Genomic DNA, 18,335 nt, shown 5'->3' with positions numbered 1-18,335 from the left:
ACTGTATAGTCCACGGGGTCGCAAAGAGCTGGACACGACTGAGCGATTTTTGCTTTCACTTGCTATATTTTATAAACACTCTACAAGCTCTTCTCTAAGCTCAGATTCAGGGAAAGGTTTGTCTCTCCTCACTGATGCCTCCTCCAGGCTGGGGAGAGGGTGCCTATGCCCGGAAGGGCTTCTTCCTGCCAGGAAGCATTTCTTCACTTGGTTTCTTGCCTCCTTCCTCTTTGCTTCTCCTCCTTCTCCAGCTTTGGGTCATCTCAGGCCTGTGCTTTTTATCCAACGTGGCTTCTTGACCTTTGGGAAGGAGGGTAGTTGGGAGTGTGGAGTCTGGCGTCTTCCAGCCCCTGGGGAGGAGTTGCAGCTGCCCTCCACGCCTGCTGAGAAACTGAGAGTTAGCAGCTGGACCCCCTGAGCCCAGACTCTTCCTGCTAAACGAAGCCCTCACGCACTCGGCTTTGGGCGTGTTGGGAAGTGTAGAGTCATGTGTGAAAAGCACTCGGCATGCCACCTGCATCCATGCATCCATGGAGTACGTGGCGAGCGTGAGCCCCGGTCCTCGTGGGGACATGGGGGCACTGAAGCATCACTCTGTCCCTTTCCTTCCCCGGCAGAAGAGCGGTCTGTGACCCACACCGGCCTCCCCATCCTGGTCTCTCTGGCCAACAGGGCCGTCTCCTTCAGCTGCAGCATCACCTACCCCTACACCCCCAAGTTCAAGGACTTCACAGTCAGCTACTTCTACGTGGACCTCCAGGGCCAGACCAGCTTCGTGGAGAAGATCAGCTGCCAACCTGGTACAGGCAGTGAGAACCAGACCCACACCACTGTCTGTCCCATCACCCTCAAGCCGCGTAACGCGTCTGCCACCGGTACCTACTACTGCTCCGTGCACTGGCCGGACACCAGGATGACAGGCAAGGGCACGTTCATCCTGGTCAGAGGTGAGCTTCCTCTGCAGCTCTTCTCTGGGCACAGAGTCCGGCAGGCCTTGGGGGCACAGGAGCAAAAGTGGGGAGTGTTTGCCTCCCTGCTCAGCTTTGGCACAACAGAGCTGAGCCACCTCCGGAAGCCCCTGGCCACACAGGTGTGCCGAGATGCCGACCTTCGTGTGGAAAGGGCAGAGTCTGGGGTATGGATCGGCTCTGGCCACCTCTGGCAGGCCCTTGTCCTCGGGGTCCCTTTCGCACCATGGGTCATGTGAGTGCAGAATGGAGCCCGGGGCCCGTGTGTGTTTGTGGAGACCTGTGAGCATGCACGCAGCTCGTGGACATCTTTCTGGGGTCAGATTCCTAGTTTTCATCACATTCTCAGAGGAGTGAGTAATGACTCCCAGAAGTTAATAAGAACAGCCCATCACCGAAGTCATGACCCTCTGACCCAACTCTGCCATTCCCACTGGTCGTGCCAGAGTTTCAGAAGGCCATGGACCTGGGCTTGGCACCCCCATCCTGCGGTTTGCCAGGATGTGGCCTTGGACTTGCTCTTCATGGCGACACCCTGCCTGTCAGAGGCTTTCCTTGGGATGAGAGGGATCCTGAATGCAAGGGCTGGGGCCTGGTGGCAGGAGGACACACATGTGCCTGCCATGTTGGTTGGCACTCCGCCGTTTTTTGGTCCACCATATGGATGGAGGGATAGAGGGAGAAGAGGTGGATGAAGGGATGGGTGGCTCAAGGGAAATGGCTGGACTGTGCCCTCGCCCACCCCTGGCGCAGGGCAGCACCTGCCAGGCCTGGTACAGACTCTGCCCAACCCCTGCTTCACCTCACTGCTCCTGCCCGTGTGAGCACGACATCACAGGTGGAAAGGAGGAGACCCCAGGAGGTGACGTGGCTCGCCCAGGCCCCGGAAGCGCCTTTTGGTGGAGCCAGGCCTTGAGGCAGGGGCACCTAAGGAGCAAAGGATGTGGTCCTTGCCCTTGCCAAAAATCAAGGCAGCGAACGCATTAAGGGGCTCGGCCAAGGAGAGTGTGGGGTGGTGGAGGACCTCAGCAGAGGTGGGGTCCGGGGGTCCTAGTCGGGGAGAGTTGTAAGGAGGGCTGGGGGTGGGGTGTGCCTCTCCAGACAGCTGACCTCTGCTTCCCTGCCCTCACCCAGACACAGGGTACCAGGAGCCCCCCCAGAGCCCCCAGAAGCTCCTGCTCTTCTGCTTCGTCGGCATCCTGGCCGTCCTGAGCATCCTGGCCACGGCCCTGCTTCTCTGGAAGAAGGTAGGGGATGAGGACCCAGGGTAACCCCGCCCCCACCCCACTCACCGTGGCTTAGGGACAGCCCCTCCCAAGCAGGGTGCTTGGAATAGGTGTTTCTTGGGGCCATTTGCCCCCAGGACCCCTGCCTCGCCTCACCTCCACCCCCACGGCCACCAGATCCTTTTTGATCTTGTTGTGGGAGGTCAGGACTCTTGAGTCTTTTCCGGGGCTCAGGTTCCTTCGAGTGTCTGATGGAAGGTGCAGGCCTGCATTTGTACCATTTCTAGTTCTCTAAGTTTCCAAAACCTTATCTCATATTTTCTGTGTGTGCGTGCTAAGGCGTTTCCATCTCATGTTCAACTCTGTGCGACCCTATGGACTGTGGCCCACCAGGCTCCTCTGTCCATGGGGATTCTCCAGGCAAGAACACTGGAGTGGGTTGCCATGCCTTCCTCCAGGGGATCTTTCCGACCAGATTCGACCCAGGGATCAAACCTGCATCTCTTATGTCTCCTGTGTTGGCAGGCAGCTTCCTTTTCCACTAGCACCACTGGGGAAACCCATATTCTCTGGATCCCCGGCAACCCCGAAGGAAGGAAGGAAGGTTTCCTCAGGGCCGCTGGGTGCTGGGCACCCTCCCCTGCGTGCTCTGGTCAGTTGACCTCCGTCACTTCTTCCCGCTCTACAGCTCTGAACAGTGAGGTTTCTTCCCCCCTGCGGCTCTTCCAAGGACAGGAACAGGTGGGAAGGCTCTGAGTCTGTCCTCAGGAGCAGCCCCCGGGGGGCCGCCTGGCTGCAGGACACAGTAATCTGAGGCAAGAGTGCCAAGGGACTCACCTCCGCCTGCGGACCCCCAGCCCGGGCACAGTTGTGTGAGCATACAGGTGTCTTCCACGGGCGGGATGAGGCCCGAGCTGTGTCCGGGCAAGAACTTGACCTACTTCAGCCCTTGCTCTGCAGAAAAAAAAAAAAAAAAAGGATTTTAATGATTGGATCTCAGTGTCCAGTGAAGCCAGGGAGGCCATGGGGCAGAGTAGGAAGTCACGAAGGAGGTCACTACCTCCTTCCCCGCACCCTTCCGCCTTCCCTCCCCTCCTTCCCAGGAACAGCTGCTGAGTGTCTAGTGTGTGCCAGGCTCTGGCCTAAGTACCAGACCTAGTGGAAAGCAAGACAGAGGCACCCCCTGCCCTCTTGTCAAGTTTCCACCCTCTCTGAGCCTCAGTTTTCTCCTCCAGAAATGGGGTTAAGGACAGATCGCCTTCTCCATCTGAAAAGGTGGGCGAGACCTCATTGGTCAGATGCCAGTGGGTGCCTGGCCCCGTGCGAGCACAGTGCAGGGCACCTCCTGCTGTCGTCCGTGCACTTGGGGCGCTGGGGTGAGAGCCCAGCCTTGAAGGGGAGAGGACTCGGAGGGCCGGGAGCTGCCGCGGGGTTTGTGCCGCCGAAGAATTCCCCAGAGTTCCCTGGAGCTGCGTCTAAATCCGGATGTGGACCCTGTAGACGCTGCCCCAGAACTGGATGGCCCGCACGGTTTGAACCCTGAGCTGAGTACAGGAACAAAGCACGCAGCAGGGTCCCCGGCCAGATACAGGCTACCCGGCCCGCCTCGGAGGCCAAGGAGGAAAAGGGACAGAGGACCCCAGGAGCACATCTGATAAACGCATCAAAGCTGGGAGCTACCGACTCAGAAGAGGAAGATGAGTCCTGTCCTGAAAGCGGGTTCAAGGGCTCCCACTCAGCGTGAGGGTGAGGTGGGCTTCCCGGAGCAGGCAGCCTCCGATGTTGGTCCGTCCTTATCTTTGCAGGGCTTCAGACACAGCAGGTCTCCCTCCTCCATGGCGCACTCCATCCTTGGTTCTGGACTCCCCAGGGGAGCCGTGTGCTAGGTCACCCACATTTCTGTGGCCTCTGTATGTCGGCACGTCCCAGGCCCCTTCCTCAGAGCTCCCCTCATCTGTCTATACTCTTCCATGACTGCTACGCTCTAGGGATTACAACCCCACCTAGTGTGGCTGCCCTGAGCGCTCCCCGCGCTCCAGATCACATCTTCTCCGTGCAAGTGCCCACGGGCATCCGCACCCACCTTGTCCGGGACAGCGCTCCTTAGTCCCCAGCAGCTAACATCATCCCAACAAGTAGCACCACGCCCCAGATGTTCAGACCGGAAGCCCTGGTGCTGTGCCTGTCTCCCTGCCGCCCCCACGGCTGATCCCTGGACCCGTCCCGCAACCCCCAGCCCAGGCCTCCATCACCCCTCGCCCAGAATACGGGTCTCCCTGTTTTCCGCTTGCTTCTTCTCACTCTGCCCCACACAGCCTTGTTTCTGTGTCACCGCCTCTCCCCCCACCAGAGTGGAAGCCCCAGAAAGAAGCCCCAGACTTGGTGTCTGGGGGAGCCTGACTCACAGAGTTCGTGAAAGGGATGATGGAGTGAGTGAGCGCTGAGACCTGAGAGATGAGCCCGCGGTGGCCAGGCTGAGAGGTGGGCAAGGTGACAGTGTTGCTTCCACCTTACAGAGCGGGAAACGGAGGCTCTACAGATTTCCGGAGCAGCTGAACGGTTTATTCGTTTGAAAATCACAGTCAGAAGGGTACATGCTGATGGTCTGGGACGGGGCACCCGAACGGGGCAAGGCTGGCTCCAGGGAGCGTCACTTCCACCATAACACAAGGCACTGTCTCCAGGACCTGGATTCTTTCTCACGCTCCACTCCTGTCTTTGGACAGACAAGCAAGCTCTGAGAAGTCCGGCCCCGGCCCTGGCAGACTTGGACTCCTTCTCGTGACCCCACGATGTCTCTTACCTTCCTAGTGGCCTCGCCGCCCTCCCCACCCCCAGCCTCAGTGGAGCACCACGAGGCCAGGCCTACCTGGGTCTTGTCACCAAGAAGTCCGGCAGAGCCCCTGCCCATGAGCCCACACCTACCAGCTTTGGCAGTGAAGCAGGTGGTACAGAGAAGGGGCACTTGATTTGAAAACAGGGCACCTGGGTTTGATCCAAGCAGTCACCGACAAGCTGGACAAACTTCAGTTTCCCCCTCTGGAAAGCAGGAACTCCATGCCCACTTCCTCAGGCAACTATGAGAATCAAGTAACAATGAGAGATGGTTAGACACCATCACTGACCCAATGGGCATGAATCTGAGCAAACTCCGGGAGACAGAGAAGGACAGGGAAGCCTGGCATGCTGCAGTCGAGGAGACTGCAAGGAGTTGGATGTGACTTACTTAGAAACTTAGCAAGAATAAGTCCTAGAATTCTTTGTAAACTGTAAAGTGCTGCCTGAATGTCTGCCCCTGTCTGTCTGGGAGACTTACACATCCCAGAAGAGCCAAAACCCCAGGTATTGTCAGGGCAGCATCTTGGTCAATCACACAGACCTGGGTTCAAATCCTGCCCCTGCCGCTTCTGGCTCTGTGGCCTCGGGCAAGTTGCCAGCCCTCTCTGAGCTTTCACAGCCTCCTGTGTGGAACAGGGATGCCGTGTGAAGACTGGTCTTGCAGATTTGTCGAGGGGCGCAGGAGGGCAGGCAGGTCACGCATTTAGAGCCCCACCTGGCACCCAGTGAGGCTCCGTCCTAGTCCTGAGCCATTATGCTGTGACTGGGGATGGCGCTGGCTTCTGCCTGAGAGTTAAGTAGCTCTCGAGAGCTAATCCCAAGTAAATGGGCTGGGGACTGGCAGGCGGCCAGGGTTTTTAATTAGCTCCTGCCCCGAGATGAGGCTGTTGTTGCTCCACTGTTGGCAGCACGGTGCCTGCGATGAGAGGGGGGCATGTGGACAGCCTCCTCCTGCCTCTGCATGGCCTCCGGCTCCCAGAGCCCCCGCCTCCCGGAAGGCCCCCACCCACCCCACCGCCGCCGCATCCTCGACCACTAGAGTTTCTTGCAGCACCCAGCACAAGCTTTCTGAAACCACCTTCTGATCCTAGTGTGTCCTGCTTGCAGCCTTCAGACCTCTTCCACCATCCACCCTCTGCTCGCAGCCCAGCACAGCCGCCCTGATCCATCCCAGGCAGGTTTGCGTCTCTGATCACACTGACCATCTTTTCATTTTTCGAAACCTTCAGGCCCTGGCACCTGCTGCTGCCTCTTCCTCTCCTTCCTCTCTTCCAAACTAAGAGGACTTAAAAAAAAAATCTTTGGCTGCGCTGGGATTTCGTTGCCGTGCTTGGGCTTTCTCTAGCTGCCAAGAGCAGGCTCTAGGTTCAACGGCGTGTGCAGCACGTGGGTTCTTCCGGCGTCCCCTACATTGGCAGGTGGATTCTCAACTCCTGGACCACCAGGGAAGCCCCAGCCTTCAGGTCTCTAACAGCCCTTTCTGCCGGGCGAGGCACTTGTTTCCTCTCCTGAGCCAGAGGCTCTGTCTCTGTCGGTCAGCGCAGGAACCACGCTTGGGAAAACTGCTGGTTCATCAGCCACCTCTCCACTGGGTCCTAAGCTCCGGAGGGCAGGGATGGGGCCCCCGTGTCCACGCTGCCTGGTTCACTAGAGGTGCCTGGCGAGTGTGTGATATTGCACAAGGGCCACCTAAGCAACACCCACGTGGCAAGCACTTACTTCCTCGTCGGTTCCCTGAATGTGTGCAACATTCTATCAAAGGAGGGTGATTGCTGGAGAAAGTGATGTCCAGACTGGGGGCGAAGGCAGAGCCTATAAGGGACAGAGAGGACTGCACACCTGGTCTGGCTGGTGCTCACTCAGCAGCCCTCTTCAGTAGTCGGCCCTGTAGCCGGGGACCCTGTCTCCCTGCTGGCCCTGTGCCCTGCAGCACCCACCTCCCCAGAACCAGGCCCTGTGTGGTGGGCAGGGTGCCTCGACGGAATCTTTATCGTTTCCAGTATCCTTGGGCAGGTGAGTGATTTGATGTAGGTCTTGGGTGTCCCAGTTGGCACAAGTGGTTAAAAAAAAAAAAGAAAGAACGCCTGCCAATGCAGGAGACATAAGAGATGGAGGTTCGATCCCTGGGTCTGGAAGATCCCCTGGAGGAGAGCATGGCAACCCACTCCAGTATTCTTTCCTGGAAAATCCCATGGACAGAGGAGCCTGGGGAGGCTGCAGTCCACAGGGTCGCAAAGAGTCAGACACGACCGAAGTGACTTAGCATGCATGCACGCATTAAGGGTATTTGCCACGCTTCTCGGGAGAAGGTGGGTGGAAGGCGCTGAGTGATCAATTTCCAAGTGGCCTCATGGGTATCTGCCATCCTTTCCTCTGTGGGGTCTGGTGGGGTCTGGGGAGAAGGGGAGCTGCTGGTCCCCGCCCAGCTTGACGACCCTGATTCCTTTCCCCCAGAGACAGATGTGGGCTCTGTGGAAGCACGTTGCCAAGAAGTGCCCAGGCCCCAGTGCCACCAGCAGCCCAGGGCAGCCTCCGTCAGACTCCGTCTACACGGTGAGTCCTCCACCCCCTGAGGCCTGACTCGGGGACTGGTTCCCTGGCTCAGTGAGAGTTCCAGCTACGTGACTTCTCTGTGAAGTCCGAGCCTCCGCTTCCTCATCTGTGAACTGGGGACCAATATTCCCACCCTGTGGGATTTCTGTGAAGGTGAACCGGGGTTACAGGTTTGTGGCCCTGGCCCCTGGCAGACACGTAGATGGGAGGCGCCTCTGGGGTGCCCTCCTTGGCACACCCCTCCACTTCTGGAACAAGGGGGCGGCCAGGGCACAGTGGTGAGGAGTGAAGAAATTTCCTCCGTCTGACCAAGTGACAGTGACCAGCTCACCAACTCCTTCCTGTTTTTATTGCACAAACAACATTGGAGCAACAAGAAGAATCACAAAAAGAGGAAAAGGTCGGGCCGTGTCCCACACCCTAAACAGAGCAAGGAGTTTCAATTCTTCACCATCCCCTTCCCCACCACACACACACACCACGCACACACACATACACAGGCACACATGCACGCGCATTGTTTTATGTCCTTACAGCCAAGCAGAGGTGCTGTTTGTTGCCCAGCAGGGCCTGCCCACCTGGTCTACACGTGGCCACTCTGCCCGGGGGCTGGGATGCCGACAGGCATTCCTTTTCAGTTGCGTCTATTTTAGCTGAATGAGGAACATACGCTCATTGTCGAGAAAGCGAAGAATAAAGGCTACCCAATGTCAGCTGCGGTCTCAACTCTACGGGACCTTCAGGTCCCGCCAGGTGCGGGTCTTGGCTCCACACCTGGGAGGTGCACAGCCATGCCAGGGGTCCTGCAGGGGCCCCCAGGGGATGTTCTGGGACTCTGCCTGTACGAGCTCCAGCTGTTCCTGTACCCACCACCCTGACCCGTACATGAAACACGGATCTTTCCTCAATGTCCAAAAATCCCCACACAGAGGGTGTTCAGAATATGACCATGATTATCAAGGATGAGGTAGATGGGGACGAGGCGAAGACAGGGTTCCTTCAGGGCAGCACCGGTGGCCCCAAAGGGGACACAACACTGCCGGCTTTCCCAGGGCCTTGCCCCCACTCCCGCTCCAGGGGATTTCCAGCAGCCACTGCTTCCCACGGGGCCCCAGACTTCCCCATAGTCTCTTTTCTCCCGGCAACTTATCATGGTATTTTCCCTAGGAGGAATTCTGAAATCAGCTGTTAAATAAAAACATTTCTTTCTCTCCATACACACACACACACACACACACACACACAATCTTTCTATATATATCAAATAGAAGAAAATACCATCATCCTAAACCTATCTTCTTCCAGGATAAATACTACTAACATTGACTTCTATACCTTGCAGTCTTTTCTGTAAACACATACCGAGAGACCCATACACTCACTCACACACACACATTTTTTTAAAGAAAATTGGAGTAGTACCGCTACTTTTGTTCATGTTACAATATCTCATGAACATCTTTTCACATGAATAAATATCCTTCTCCAAGGTTATTTTTAATGGAAGAGAATCACTTTTGCATGGAGCATCTTTCTTGCCTGTGTTTAGACTTCTTTGAGACTCAGGCTGACTTTGCTGGAGTGTGGGGAAGAGGTCTGATGGCCCTGCCAGGTTGCTGGGTGGTTCAAGAGGCTTTAAGGCTGGAAAGGAGCTGGGGAGAGGGTCCACAGACTCTGCTAGCCCTTGAGACCTGTCCCTAGTGGCTAGGGTTGGACCTGGGCAGGTAAGAATGGACAAGCATGACGATGATGTCAGGGGTCGTTTGGTGAGTACTCCCTGCATGCCTGGAGCTGTGGTACACCTGTCATCTCATTAACACTCATAATGGGGCTCTGGGCATGTTGTTCCCATTTTATTTTCTAACTGTCTATTGCTGGTAAGTTGAGATATGATTGGTTATTTTTTATATGATTTATTTTTGTATGTTGACTATATAAAGAGTAACCTTGCTGAACTCACTAATTCTAATCCTTTCTCTGTCCATTCCTTTGTATTTTTTGTGGACCCAGCCATGCCATCTATGAATGATGGAAGTTTCATTTCTTTCTTTTTAACCTTCAGACCTTGTATTTCTTTTTTTCTTGTCTTACTGCACTGCCTCAGACAGTGATGGTGAATAGGAGTGGTGGACAGGGAGAGACCTGTGTGTACGTCCCCTCTCTACTTTCTTTCTCTCTGTTGTATTTATTTATCTGGCTGCACTGGGTCTTAGCTGTGACATGCAGGATCCTTAGTTGTGGCGCTAGAACCCTTAGTTGCAGCAGGTAGGATCTATTCCCTGACCAGGGATTGAACTCAACCCCCAGGATTGGGAGCGTGGAATCTTAGCCACTGGATCACCAGGAAAGTCCCTCTAATCCATTTTGTTTGGATACTTTGATCATTGATTTTCAATCTTCCTTCTTTCCTAATTCATGCACTTAAAGCTATGAACTTTCCTTTAAAGTGGCTTTAGCTGCATCCCACAAATTTTGATATGCCACGTTTTCATTATTGTTCAGTTTAAATTTCCCACTGAGATTTCCTTCCTCCCCCATGAGTTATTTAGAAATGTTTTGCTTGATTTTCAAATATTTAATTATTTTCTAGTTTCATTGTTTTTTATTCCTTACCAATTCTGTTGTGATCAGAGAATATCTTCTGTATGATTTCAATCCTTTGAGGTCTTTAGAGATCTGCTTTAGGTCAGCTTACATTTCAAATGCATTTGAAAAGAACTTGCATTGTGCATGGCTGAGTGAGTGAGTGTTCTGTGTGATAGAGAGGTCAAGCTTATTGATTGTGTTGGTAAAGTGTGCCATTTCTTTATGGGCTTTTTGTCTATTAGATGTTAAGTGAATCAAGTTAAAATCTGCCCATATGATTGTAGATTGTATATTTCTCCTTCTAATTATGTCAATTTTTACTTTTTATTCATGTGAAAAAATGCTCATGATATATTGTGACCAAAAAAAAAAAAAAAAAAAAGGCTATCCTGCTCCAATTCGTGTGTGTGTGTGTTTGTCTGTGAAAATTGACCAATTAAGGAGCATGGATTTAGATTTAGCCAGAGAGACTGGGCTGCAAAGCTTAGTTTTTTGGCTCATGAGTTCTGCGACTCAAGCTTTCCAAGCCTTGGTTCCATAAGCTGTGGCACAGGGCTGATGTAGTTTCCGTTTACAGTCTGCAAACGCGTTCCGATTTCCTCTACCTGCAGTTTCTCATTTTGAGCCCACAGCCCCTCCAGTGACCCTGCTCTTTTTCCATGACTCCTGTTAACAGGTCTGTCAAAATTCTGTCTTCAGTTTCTCTCTCTCTCTCCTTTCTGATCCATTTAGTCAGGCTTTCTGCCCACCTGTTCTCTCTGCCCACCAAAGCCTTCCTTCTCAAGGTCGCTGTTGGCCTCCATGATATTAAACCCAGTGGCCCGCTGGGTCCTCCTCTTCCTTGGTGAGCTGCGGTGTCTGAGGCCAGCAAGCGCTCCCTCCTCCTGGACACACTTTCTCTACTTGCTTCTGGAACATTCCACCCTCCCATGATGCCTCTCTGACTCACGGCCATACGTCCTCAGCCTCCTTCACTGGTTCCTTCTTAGAAACCAGGAATCCTGACCTCTAAACGTTGGAATCCAGGCCTGGAGCCCTTTCTCTTTGAGCTTCTCTCCCCTCCCCGGGTGATTTCATGCAGCCTCAACCTTTTGAGACTGTCTACACTCTGACAGCTCCCTCATTTCTATGTTCAGCCCAGACACCTCCTCTGAACACTGGAACCAGCTCTATTTGGACCCCTCATCAGCTTCTCTCTCAGACCAGTCTCCGGTTCTTCACCCGTGGAACTGCCTCTTCCCGCAGTCCTCCTGATGCAGAGGATGACCGCGCCACCCTTCCTGTTGCTCAGGCTAAACATTCGGAAGCTGTCCTTTCCTTCTCTCCTTGCACCACTGCTCCCGTCAGGTCCATCAGCACAACTTAACTCCAGACACATCCGGAATCTGAATCTTCCCACCCCTCCAGGGCTGACGCTGGTGGGAACCACCACCATTTCTTGCCTGGAGCCCTCCATTTGGGTTCTCCTTCTTTCTCCCTTCCTTTCTCTCTCTCTCTCTTTCTTGTATTTGGCTTTGTCGGGTCTTAGCTGTGGCATGTAGTGCCCCGACCAGGGACTGAACCTGGGCCCCTGTGTTGGGAACATGGAGTCTTAACCACTGGACCACCAGGGAATTGGAACCCCTGGAACCCCTGCAATTGGTTTCTGATCAGCTGGCCCGTGATTACCCTAGCCCCACTGTCTGTGCTCCGATCAGCAGCAGCGGAGTCACCCCCTCCAAACATAGGTCCCATCCCTCTCTGCTCTGAGCCCTTGGTGAGCCTCGGGCCTCTGAGAAGCAGACACCAGGGCAGGAGTAAATGTGTGATAGTGGTATTCGGGGACCACTTGTGAGAGCAAATGGAAATGACTGGGAAAGCTGATGTAGGTCTGGTTCTGGGTAAAGGAAAGGGCGAAGGAAAGCAGAGAGGACGTGCTGACCTGCGCGCAGCCTACGGACGCTTCAGCAAGGCCCCTGGGAGCCCGGTCAGAGGGGCCCGGGGGTCTCCCAGGGCGGGAGAGGCAGGGATGGCATCCCTGCCGGGCTCAGCCACTGGCTGGGGCAGCCCACGGGGCTGTGGCCTCTGTGCACACGAACACTGGGTCTCAGAGCCCAGCAGCCGGGCCCTGGGTCAGTGCTTTTGATCTCTGGAGCTGGAGGTCTGCAGATCACACTCACGACCGTCTAGTGAGGTGGATTCCTGTCTCACTCAGAGTGGGCACTGGAGCGCTAACTCTTCTCTGAGAGCTCTGCCCACAGGCCCTCCCGCCGGGGCACTCACTTGCTCCGGCACACTGGTCTCCATGCTTTTCTGCAGACATACCAGGCTTGCCCTGCTCCACCCTGTGGTGGGGCCTTGGTGTTGGCTGTGTGTGCCCCCCCACCGCCCCCCCCCCCGGCTCAGGGGTTCTGTCTGGAGCTGTTGTGGGGCCCCTCCCTCGCTCCATCTCCCTGCTCAGGGGGCACCTTTGCAGGGAGGCCTTTCTGACCTCCTCACCCCCACCCCAACCCCCCCACCTGTCCCCGCCGTGACCCAGCCTCCTTCCCTTCCTTCTCCAGGTCTCTCTGTGGCCCTTACGGCCACTGTTTGCTTTCTGACTGTGGTCTGTCTGGGACCCCAGGGCCCAGCACATAGCAGGCACTCAGCAGTCAGCTGAGTAGAGGCCCGCTCTTAGCTCCCGGGTGCCTGGGGTTCCCTGGGGGCTCCGTGCTGGGCAGAGTGGGCACTCCATGGTGAATGTGGGGCATCAGCGTTGTAGTTTCACATGTCCCAGGAGCATCTGGATGCCTCCCCTCAGCTCTGCTCCAGCTTCCGTCTGGCCCAGCGCCCTCATTCTCGCGCTCAGCCTCCAGCCCTCCTGCTCCTCCTGGCAGGAAGAGGGGCCTTTCCAGCACACCCCTGATGCCGTCGCTTCCCACCCAGAAACCTCCAGTGACGCCCCACTGCCAGCTCCTCAGCTGGCACGTGAGGCCTTCACTGGAGGCCTAGCCCAGCCCTGCCTTCCCGGACTCTGGTTAGCACCATGGGCCGTTCGCTTCAGACATGCCAGGATCCTAACCTAGAGCAGAAGTGCTCCGTCTCTCCTGAGTATCCCTTCTTGCTAAACAGGGCTCCCAGATCTGCCCCAAGAGTGAAGTGAGTGAAAGTCGCTCAGTCGTGTCCGACTCTTTGCAACCCCATGGACTTTACAGTCCATGGAATTCTCCAGGCCAGAATACAGGAGTGGGTAGCCTTTCCCTTCTCCAAGGGTTTTTCCCAACCCAGGAATCGAACCCAGGTCTCCTGCATTGCAGGCGGATTCTTTACTAGCTGAGCCACAAGGGAAACCCCCAGAGGGCATCAGGCAACTCTCAGGTGTCCATGAGACATAGCTCTTGTGTTTCCTTGATGACAGGTGTGGGTATTACTAGGGGAATCAATGTCCAGGACCCTCAGATTAGGTCTCGGCCCAGGGCCGCTGACTGCAGACCTCAGCCCACCCGGACAAAGGCCTCGGCGCTGACTTCACCCCTCTGCCAGGGCTGATGACCACTCAGCTCAGCACCACTGTCCATAGAGGGCGGCAGGAGACAAAGGACTCAGGGAGCCTGGATCCCAGACAGGTGGCTCAGCCCGGCCCAGCCTCAGCCCAGAGCACAACACAGCAGTGTGGCCCACCCAGCGCTGTCCAGGCCAGCCGTGGCAGCACAGCGTCAGCCTAGCCCGGCCCGGCAGCCGGTTCAGAGGCCTGGCCCTCTCCCCGCGGACGGAGGCGGCCCCCATCACCCCTCCCTGGAAGGCCAAGAAGGAGTCCTGTTGACAAGGTGGCCTGCATTTCACAGCCTGCTGATGCAGGTCACAGCCGGCATGCAGATGCCGCCCAGCAGGTCAGGGCTTGTCGAAGGCTTCTCTCAGCAGCTGCTAATTGGCAGCAGCTCCTGCAGCCGCCCTTTCCCCAGCCCCGCAGCCGCTCCCGCCCACAGCCTGACCACCGCCAGGGTGGGTCAGAGGCCTGCAGGGCCCCGGGTCAGGATGCTCTTCTCTGGCTTGGAAATCACTTAGCCGCGTGCCCAGGCCGGTGGGAGCACACATCACAGAGGGCAGGAGGAGCTGTGAGACCTCAGACAGCTCCAGGCGTCTCTGGGCTGATATGTGGTGGGCGGCCCATGGGCACTGGACCTGAGGGGACCCTCTGAGGGGCCCGAGATCTGGTCTTCTGCCAGCATATCGGCAGAGAGGTCCTTTTTCTTGCTTCTCTCTGTGACCAGGAACATCCAGCTTGGTGGGAGGGCAGCTGTCAGATCTTCAGAGATCCAGGACTGGATGGATGGAGGCTGGGGGCCCAGGGCCACTGGGGAGACCCACACCCCATGTGTCAGGCTTGCCAGCGGTGGCTGGTGCTTTGGGCAGGCATGAGAGCCCAACAGGCCAGAGCAGGTCTCAGAAGATGCCTTTCACTGAAACTGGGGCTCCTCCCTGGGGCCTCCCTGCTCCCACAGGCAGGTCAGAAGCCCCTCCTCCAAGACCCTCCCTCTTTCTGACTTGGAGGTCTCTGGGCAGCCTTGCCATCCCTGTATGTGATGCCCTTGAAGTGAGGGTCTCCCAAGTGCCAAATGGTTTATTACACAGGTTTTCATGCCCTGCTGCTTTGGAGCCTCCTCCCACCCCTCTTTACCTCCCCTCCCTTCTCTTGCCTCAGAGTACCACCTGTCTCTCCAGCCTTCCTCAGCAACCCCTGCTTGCCTGTTGCCAGGGAAACCACCTCCTTGGCAACGAGCCGGCATCCATATGACATGTACACGTGGGAAGGAAAGGTTCCTGCCTCTTGCTTAGGCTGTTGGTGGCTCTGCTCCAACAACCCCCAAGGAGTAGCATCCACCCTGGTGCCCATCAGGGTCTGAGCAAGGGTCTAGGCTGTGACTGCAGAGAGGGCAGGGAGGCACCAAGCCCCCCTTGATGATCATTCAATCGTTATTAAGCACATGTGATTCACTAGACCCTGTGCTGGGCCCTTTGTGCACAATATCTCATATAATCATCCACTGAGCCTGCAAGATGAACAGTTATCCCCATTTTACAGATGAGGAAACTGAGGCACAGGAAGGCTCCCGGTTGCCTCTGGCTGGTAGATGTCAGAGCTGAGAGTTGAACCTAATTTTGCCTGATTTCAAACAAGAAATCGTTTCTTTTTATTAATACCATTCTGAGGCCTCTGGTCAGGCTGTTCATAGATGGACCAAGAGTCAATGGGGCCCTAAGACACACACCCAGGTGAGTGAGGAGCCCCCTCACCACAGCTCATTCAGGGCTGTTCTCCAAGGGTCCCAACCATGGCCACGGTGACCTAGAGACAGATCAAGCCCCTCTGCGGGAGAGGAGTGTGATTCCGGTGTGAGCCGAGGTCCTCTGTGAGCACAGGCTGGCGGGAGAGGTCAAGGGAGACCTAGAGGGGTGGAGGGGTGAGTGGGACCCTCCCAGGGGCTTTGGTCCAGGGAGTGAGGGGGGGTGTTCGCAGAGCTCCTGTTGCAGCCTTGGCCGTGGGAGTCACGTCGGGGGACTGCTGGCTGCCAGGTGCCCGAGGCCCTAAGGACAGGCAGGGACAGTGTGTGTGGGCCTGGGCCCTTCCTCTTGCCAGCAAGCTGGAGGCCTGGAGAGCCCACCGGGCTGAGCACAGGCTCCACGAGAGGCTTGAGGTGGTGGGAGGGTGTGGCAGGGAGCACCCAGAGGCGTGGCACTGTGCAAACGGGGGAGGGGTGAGATGGCTCCAAGAGGGAACGGTGGGTGCAAAGGTGCGGCTGCGTGACCAAGAGGAGTGAGACTGGGCCCCGGGGGCGTCCCCTGACCTCACGGGTCTCCTGCAGGACCTACAGCGCCGCGAGTCCGAGGTCTACGACTGCATCCAGGGTGAAGCCAGCAGCCCGCCCACCTCCCAGGGCCTGCTCTCCCAGGTACGCAGGGTCGGGGCAGCGAGCCTGGCTCCTCCTCTCCTTCCACGTGTCCTCCTTCCACTTCCCCTCCTCTGGGAAGCGCCAGCCATGTGCCGGGGGTGGGGCGTGAGCCACCCGCTGCTGAAGCAGAGCCCTCCCCCGAGGCGGCTGACCTGGTACTTAGGAGGCCTGGTGGGTTTACCCCCTACCCCGGCACCACCCCTTTCCAGCTCTGCCGCCCTGGCCAAGGGGCTAACCTCTGTGCCCACATCTGTAAACTGAGGACCCTGAGAGCATTCACCTCCTAGACTTGCCATGAGGATCACAGATGGTACTGCGACCCAGTAGGCGCCATGCAAGGGAGCAAGCGTAACCGCCACTGGGCACGGTAGAGAGTCTACGCCCGTCAGTCAGGCAGGGGCGTGAGGCTTCTCACTGTCCCCAGGCTGAAGGTGGCTGGAGACTGTGCTGGCGGCAGCCGGGGCAAGCCTGGACAGGGCTTTATTATTATCATGAAGGGGGCTAAGGCACATCCCTCGATCATGAGTCTCTCTTAAACCTCAGTCTGCTCATCTGTCAAGTGGGTGCATGACACTTTCCTGCAAAACCAACTGCCCATGAATTCAAATGAGTTCCAAGTTAAGTAGCATCTATACCAGAGCTCTGGACACCATCAAGTACAAGGGTCTCAAGGACCGTGGCTGGGCACCTTGGAAGAACCATCAGGAAGTGAGGGGGCAGGTTCTTGGGCCCCCTAGCAGAGGCTGACTCTGTTGAATCTCCTATTCTCAAAGCTCTTTCTACGGTCATCTCTGAACTAGGCTGTGACTGGAGGCAAGGCTTCCCCACCCTGGGACCCCCAAGGTTGTCTGGGCCATCCCAGGGAGTGACCACTGTATGGCAGGCCCTGAGGTCCTGACCAGGACAACTAGACGCTGTTCCAGTTCCCCAGCAGCCTCAGGTCTGCAGGAACAGGGTCACGGATTCTTACAGACACACAGAAACATCTGTGAACAGTGGGCTCTGGGGAGGGACTAGCCCAGAGTTGAGGAGAGGGCTCTTGGCGTGCTGAGCTGAGCTCTGTAGAGTGAGGAGGAGGTCATCGGGGAACAGATAGGGTCCTGGGAGCACCCCAAGAGGAGAGATGACCATCTGGAGAGGCCTAAGGCAGGAAAGAAGAGGCCTGTGGGGCTGGAGGGCAGAGAGCAGGTGTGGGGTGGGAGGACAGGAAATGAGGCTGGTGAGGTGGGCCTGGGGACAAGAATAGGGCTCCCGGTCAAAGCTACTTAGAAAGCCATCTATTTGTCTGCCTTTGCCCAAAACTAAATTAGTGCAAATTTATCTTTCCCCTCCCTACTGTTCATTTCTTTCTTTTTTCCTTTCCAGGAGAAACAGCATAAATTTGAGGGTGATGGTGAATTTAACCTGGTCTATGAAAATCTCTAGGACGAGCTCTGCCTGCCCACAGGTCTTGCTCTGGATCAGAGGCCCTGGGGAAGCCTCTCCCTCCAGGGAACTTGATCTGTATTGGAAGTGCGGCTGCAGGGTACCCCATCACCTCGCCCCCACATTTACGAGGCTGGCCCCCACGCCTGTTCCACAGCCCAGTCATGCCCCTCAAGTGTGCCGCGTCTCCAGGCTTTTGCCCAAGCTGCTCCCTCTGCAGGTGGGCACTCCCTCCATCTCCAAGGGCTCTCTTGGACACCTCCCATCCCTGGGGCCCTCCTCACCCTCTAGGGACGTTCGGGCTCTCTTATACCAGCCTGAGCCACCAGGAGGTTCCAGCGGGGACCCAGTACTGTGTGCACACACAGAGTAGATGAATAAAAGAGCAACTATACAAAAGGCCCCCACCCCTTACCCGCTGCCCTGTTGGGCCAAAGACAGAGCAGCTGTGCAAAGTGGAACCGGGGGCCAGCGTGGGAGGTACGGGGTGTGAGCAAGAATGAACCATGCGGAGGCTGGGCTGGGAGACCGAGCTGGAGGCCCAGGATGTGATCATCGGTCTGGGGGCCTGGGGCTGGGAGGGTCAGGGCACATGCAAGTGAGGAAGGAGATCTGGGCATCAGGGGGCAGGGAGGAGGGTGCTGGCAAGACAGGGGCCAGACAGACTGACGCTCTCTGCCTCCCCCCACGGGGACCCCAAGGTTATTTACCCTTCAGCCTGCCCCCGACACTCAGCGTGCCAACTGCTGCCTCCCAACGCCCCCCTCCTCAAAGCTCCCCACCCCCAGGGCCTCAGTGGTGCCTCCATCCACCCTGCAGCCCTGTTCCCC

At 56.6% G+C, this 18,335-nt stretch overlaps 1 protein-coding gene and 1 long non-coding RNA gene across 3 annotated transcripts in view; one reads left to right on the top strand and one right to left on the bottom strand.

Moving 5' to 3' along the window:
• The window catches only part of NFAM1 (NFAT activating protein with ITAM motif 1), a 37,218-nt gene extending 19,314 nt beyond the window's left edge, over positions 1–17,904 (top strand). Inside the window, exons 2-6 of the mRNA XM_069586156.1 lie at positions 618–947; positions 2,103–2,215; positions 7,487–7,585; positions 15,994–16,080; positions 17,446–17,904. Of these exons, the coding sequence (XP_069442257.1) occupies positions 618–947; positions 2,103–2,215; positions 7,487–7,585; positions 15,994–16,080; positions 17,446–17,505 (689 nt within the window). The 3' untranslated portion in view covers positions 17,506–17,904. The remainder of the gene's footprint in view (positions 1–617; positions 948–2,102; positions 2,216–7,486; positions 7,586–15,993; positions 16,081–17,445) is intronic.
• On the bottom strand, positions 47–6,700 carry LOC138437971 (uncharacterized). Of its 2 annotated transcripts, XR_011256218.1 has the most exons (6): positions 6,235–6,700; positions 5,064–5,271; positions 4,600–4,910; positions 3,032–3,148; positions 884–993; positions 47–380 (listed from the first exon to the last, which is right to left on the bottom strand). It is a non-coding gene; the product is annotated as an uncharacterized lncRNA (long non-coding RNA). The 2 variants fall into 2 exon arrangements; XR_011256219.1 differs by lacking the exon at positions 884–993 and having other exon boundaries at positions 6,235–6,678.
• Positions 17,905–18,335: the final 431 nt, after the last annotated feature.

Source organism: Ovis canadensis, chromosome 3 (genome assembly GCF_042477335.2).
Source record: "Ovis canadensis isolate MfBH-ARS-UI-01 breed Bighorn chromosome 3, ARS-UI_OviCan_v2, whole genome shotgun sequence".
In the NCBI taxonomy this organism is placed as follows: Eukaryota; Metazoa; Chordata; class Mammalia; order Artiodactyla; family Bovidae; genus Ovis; species Ovis canadensis.
The sequence above is the reverse complement of the archived record's forward strand: the minus strand, read 5'-3'. Positions and strand labels throughout refer to the sequence as shown.